This window comes from Pelodiscus sinensis, chromosome 26, assembly GCF_049634645.1.
Source record: "Pelodiscus sinensis isolate JC-2024 chromosome 26, ASM4963464v1, whole genome shotgun sequence".
Classification (NCBI taxonomy): domain Eukaryota; kingdom Metazoa; phylum Chordata; order Testudines; family Trionychidae; genus Pelodiscus; species Pelodiscus sinensis.
Genome location: NC_134736.1, coordinates 2,047,139 through 2,052,565, shown reverse-complemented (window position 1 = coordinate 2,052,565; position 5,427 = coordinate 2,047,139). Strand labels below are relative to the sequence as shown.

The 5,427-nt window shown below is 70.7% G+C and overlaps 1 protein-coding gene across 1 annotated transcript; it reads left to right on the top strand.

Moving 5' to 3' along the window:
• The first annotated feature begins 626 nt into the window (after positions 1 to 626).
• Positions 627 to 3,383, top strand: APOC3 (apolipoprotein C3). Its single transcript, XM_075909403.1, has 4 exons — positions 627 to 720; positions 1,738 to 1,803; positions 2,383 to 2,509; positions 2,987 to 3,383. Exons 2-4 carry the CDS (start codon positions 1,746 to 1,748, stop codon positions 3,084 to 3,086), a joined length of 285 nt encoding a protein of 94 aa, XP_075765518.1. The 5' UTR covers positions 627 to 720; positions 1,738 to 1,745; the 3' UTR covers positions 3,087 to 3,383.
• The last annotated feature ends 2,044 nt before the right edge of the window (positions 3,384 to 5,427 follow it).

The window sequence follows — 5,427 nt, the reverse complement described above, 5'->3', positions numbered from 1 at the left end:
AGCGGGGCCAGCCCCGGAGCTGCGGCCCTGCTGGAAGGTAGCAGGGAGGGCGCTGGTGCTGACGGGGCTCAGTGTGACCCAGGGACGAAGGGCCCGGGGGGCGGGCACCCGGCGAGAGGGTTCTCCGGAGCTGGGTCACCCTGGGAGGGAGCCGGTTGGACCTGGGCCTCGTGGCCAAGGCCCAGAAAGCTGCTCAGTGACGACCCAGCCTCTCACGTGGGCCCTGCTGGCACTGCCCCTTCTGCCCAGGGGGAGCAGCCCAGGCCTCATGCTGCTCCTGGTGCCCGGGGCCTCAGGGGCATCTAGCCATGTGGAGGGGGCCGGTGCAAGCTGGACACAGGCCACTGAAGGTCCCTCTAGTGCCACGTGCAGAGATGCAGCCTCCCGAGGCCCCGCAGGGCAGGGAGCTCAGGGCAGGCAGGGGCATGGAGCCCGGCTCCCATCTGGGAGAGCCAGAGAAGCAGGGAAGGGAGCCCTGACCCGGCTGTGCACGGCCGCGCGTGTGCGCGCGCGGGGCTGAGGGATTTCTCAATGCCCCAAGGACACCCGGACGCCTGGCAGCCGGAACACGAGCCATAAATGCAACACCCCCCCCACTCCGGCCAAGCCGCCCCGCTGACCTTTGCCCAAACGGCCCCCGGCGGCCGCTTCCCGGGGCAGGTATAAGAGCGGGAAGCCGGGGCCCGGGCGTTAGTGGAGCTCAGGCAGCGACGCGGCCAGGTAAGGTTTGGCGTGGGGCTCGCCCAGCGCGGGGGCCGGGAGCAGGCGACAGCGGGGAAAGCCAGGCCTGCCCCCGCCAAGCAGCCTGGGCCTCGCCCGCCGGACCCTCCCGCAGCGCTGGGCTGAACGGCTCAGCCCCCTGGGCACAGGCCCATTAGCCCCCCTGCGTGTGCGCTGAGCCAGCCGCAGAGCCGGCCGGGTGGGACCAGAGCCCGCGGCTGGCTTCCAGCAGCGCTGCTGGGGGGCCGGACGCCCAACCCGCCTGCAGGGCCCAAGCGCCTGGCCGAGCCACCAGCCCGAGCTGCCAGCCCAGCGATTCCCAACCTTCTCCAGAGGGGAACCCGTTTTGACAATTCAGGAAGACTTGGTGACCCAGGACAATTCAAACCCGGGGGGCAGAGCCACCTGGGGAGACAGCTGGCGACCCCTTTGAAATGGACTGGAGACCCAGATTTGGGTCCCCACCCATAGGCTGGGAAACCCTGTCCCAGCCTGTCCCCCCGGCCCACGTATCCGGCACAGGCACCTGCTGGCGGGACTGCTGCAGAGGGAGGCCCCGGGCCGTGCGCGGAGCCCCTACGCCCATGGGAAGTTGCGTCGGCCTGCTGGCTTCCCCCGGGCTGCCAGCCTGAGCTGGGAGCCGTGGATGGAATGGAGCTGGGAGCCGTGTGGTCGGCCCCCCTTGTCTCCAAGCCACAGAGCTGAACCCCCTGGCCGCTCCACTCCATAGCGCACCTGGCTTCCCAGCGCCCCTGGCCAGGCTGGAGCAGGGACCGGGCCCGAGCCGGGCACCACAGAGCCGGCTGGGCTTGCAGCCGCTGGCTCCCAGGGCAGGCTGTGCCGGTGCACCCCAGGGGGCAGGAGGGGGAGTCTCCCTGCACCACGCTCCAGCAGAGAGCTGGCTGGCTTTGGATCCGGGGGTGGGGGAGACGGGGGCAGACTCGGGGCAGGGGGTGCTGAGTGGGGGTGGCCCCGAGCCGCCCCTGGACAGTCACTGCTCCGGTGCTCTCTCCTCAGCCAGCACCATGAAGGCCCTGCTCCTGCTCTCGCTGTTTGGCGTGGCGCTGCTCGCCGCCCTGGCACGTAAGAGCCGCCGCCCCTCGGGGGGAAGGGGCAGACTGGAGCGGGGAGGGAGGGGGGAACAGGCAGGGGGGGCACATGGGCCCCAGGTTAGTTACCAGGCGGCAGGCGCTTGCGGCATTCACAGAAATACGCTGCCCCCCCATCCCTCGCTCTGCGCGGGGCAGGACCAGAGGGCCCAGCCATGGGCCAGTGAAACCTGCTGCTCACGCGACCAGGGGCTGCAGGGAGGGGACCCCAGCAGGCCTGGTCCCGGCTTGCTCTATGGGACTGGGTGAGAAGCCGCACTCGAATGGAGCTCTTCCCATCTCCGGCTTGGCCCCGCCCCGAACCTGGTGGAGGAGGCAGTCGGGTTCGTTTGGCATGACTGGGGGGGGTGAACATAGGGGAGCACAGACTGGGGCATGCCTCTCCCCCGGCCCCCAGACACACACCCCCCCCTTCCCACTGGCTAAGCCAGGGCTGGGGCCATGGGCCAGTGAAAGCTGCTGCTCACACGACCGGGGGCTCAGGCCGGAGGGAGGGGGTGGGGGACCCCGGGGAGAGGACCCCACCCCGACACAGCTTGGTTTGTGCTTGCAGAGGCCGAGGCCCCCGGGGAGGAGGAAACCATCGTGAGCAAGGTGCACGGCTACGTCCAGCATGTGGCTCAGACGGCCAAGGACGCCTTCAGCAAGGTCCAGGAGTCCGAGGTGGCTCAGCAGGCCAGGTGCGCCCCCCCCCCCATCTCTCACAGCAGCCCCCCTCCCCGGGCTCCCCGGCTGAGCAGCCTGGGACAGACCTGGGGCTGGGAGCCCCCCAGTGCAGCCGCGAGCCAAGGCAGCTCAGTGAACGGGCACGCGCTGGGTGGGCCACGGCCAGACGGCCCCTCTGTGGCCCTGGGCAGGCTGGGGAAGCCGGCATTGTTGGACAGCTCAGTCCCAAGCGGGCCGTGCGCTCCGGCCAGCAGAGGGGTGCCCCAGGTGCATCTGTGAGGGTCAGGCCAGGCGCCGGGGTTCTGAACAAAAGCAGGATTCCCTGGCACTGGGCCGGCCACAGCCACGGCCCCACAGCGTGCCGGGTTCCCCCTTCCCGTGCTGCTTCTCAGGGCTCGACCGCACCGAGTCCCACTAGGCCAGCGGCAGGCTCAGTGCTCCGACTAGGGCCCGTGTAATAACCTCCCCGCTCCGTGCGTTTACTCCTGCAGAGAATGGGTCACGTCGCAGGCCGATGTCGTCGGCCAGTTCCTGGGGGGGCTGAAGGAGAAGTTCTCTGCGCTCTGGGAGCAGGAGGGGGCCAGGCGGTGAGCCCTGCGGCTGCAGCTCTGGCGGGGTCTCAGCTGAGGGGGCAGCCTTAGGATATGCCCTGCAAATCGTAACCCAGCTGCCTGCCTGCCCTGGCCAGAGCGCCCAGCGTCCGTCCATCGAGCGCCCGCCCGCCCGCCGACGCACTCTGCACGCTGCTCCGACGGTACTTCCGCTGGGCCCCGAAGTGCCGGCCCTGCGGGGGTGCTGGCGCGGAGGGGACGGGTTTCTTTTTCCTTTCTAAAAACACCGTAATGCAAAGTTGATCCTGTGTCTTGGAATAAACGGAAGTAAACCCGAGGGGCGGTCGCTGGCCTTTCCTGGAGCGCTGCGGGGCGCGTGCCGAGTCCCAGAGCAAGCGGCGTGGCCCTGGAGCAGCTGTGTGCATGCTCTGTGCCACGGAGGGTATTGCAAGCACGCGGCAGCACGCCCATCGCCAGGTTTGACGTGTGCCAGCCTGACCCCTGCCACCCCGGGGCATGGCAGCTCCTAGCCCCAGCCCCGCGGGGGCGGCTGCAGCAGAGAGGCCGGCAAAACATGGCTCGAGCCCGGCCCCTCTCCCATGACAAGGGAAGCAGGGCCCCAGGAGCCCGCGAGGCCTTGGGAACAATTGCCCAGAAGGGGATCTACCGACCAGCGAGCCCCCCTCCTGACCCCAGGCCTGGAACGCAAGGAACGCTCCGCTCCCAGGCTCCCCCATGCCAGCTGGCTGCACGGCCGGGAATTCATTCAGCATTAGGGCCCCCCGTGTGTCCCCCCACCCCGTGCCACTGGGACCCGTGGCCGTGTTCCTCGCCCACGCAGGGAAGGGGCCGCCTGTGCCCGGCAGGACGGTGCTGCACTAAGTACAGCACCGAGCACGTGCGGGGAGGGGACAGAGCCCAAGGCCACTCCGGTGGCTGCGGATCCCTCCAAAGGGGGTCACTCAGGATCGGGCCCCTTTGCGGGATGCAAGACCCTTGGGCCAGAGCAGGGCCCGGCTGTTCTCCCGGCCAGCGCAGGGGACGTGAGGCGGGGCCAAAGCCCGGGGCCGTCTAAGCCGCCGGCAAGCGTTGCGGGGGGCCCCCCTTGCCAACACGCTCTGCCACGCAGCACCCCCAACCCCAGCAGGTCGGAAGCAGATGGACAAGGCGGCGGGGCAGAAAGGCACCAGCGACAGCCAGCTCCGCAGGGCTGCCCCACGTACTCTCCGGGGCCACGGCCAGCTCCGCAGGGCTGCCCCCCGTGCTCTCCGGGGCCACGGCCAGCTCCGCAGGGCTGCCCCACGTACTCTCCGGGGCCACGGCCAGCTCCGCAGGGCTGCCCCCCGTGCTCTCCGGGGCCACGGCCAGCTCCGCAGGGCTGCCCCACGTACTCTCCGGGGCCACGGCCAGCTCCGCAGGGCTGCCCCCCGTGCTCTCCGGGGCCACGGCCAGCTCCGCAGGGCTGCCCCACGTACTCTCCGGGGCCACGGCCAGCTCCGCAGGGCTGCCCCACGTGCTCTCCGGGGCCACGGCCAGCTCCGCAGGGCTGCCCCCCGTGCTCTCCGGGGCCACGGCCAGCTCCGCAGGGCTGCCCCCCGTGCTCTCCGGGGCCACGGCCAGCTCCGCAGGGCTGCCCCCCGTGCTCTCCGGGGCCACGGCCAGCGAGCAGCACCCAGAGCTCTGCGCTGCAGTACAATGGAGGCAGCTCGCCCCAGGAGGCCCCTGCCGGGCCGTGCGGCTGGCGTGGGGGGGAGTCCGTGCTACCCCCAAGGTGGCTGCAAATGCAGGAGCAGCCGTGTTTGCCTGACCCAGCTCCCGGGTAGCTCGCCAGCCTGCTGTGCTGAGGCCTCCCCCGCTCTGGTCCTAGCCAGCTCCGCTAAAGGCCCTCAGCTCTGGTGCACCCCTGCCCCCAGCCGGGACCAGATACGGCCCAGAGTGGCCCACCAAGGAGCTTGTTCCTGGGGGAGCTACAGTGGCCTCTCCCTCCTCCCCCCGTCTGCTGCCATTGCCCCGCATCCTGCCTCCGCTTCCACGCCCGGGTGCCGTGAGAAGGGGATTCCGAGCAACGCCCCTTGGGAAGAGCCGCCCAGACACCCTGCCCCTCAGCTCTGCGCACCCAGCCAGCCTGCGCTCAGATCGCTAGGGCCGGGCTCCCCCAGACTCTGCTCCCCCGGCTCCTCCTCCTGCCCCAGTTCTGCGCTTGGATTGCTAGGGCCGGGCTCCCCCAGACTCTGCTCCCCCGGCTTCCCCTCCTGCCCCCGACCTGCACAGCCCTTCGCCTCCACTCACCCCCCATCCCCCGACCCCCAGGGAGCCCCATGTCTCCTCTGACCCACGGTGCCGGCAGCATCCCCCCCGCCCGCCCTGCAAACACGCGCCAG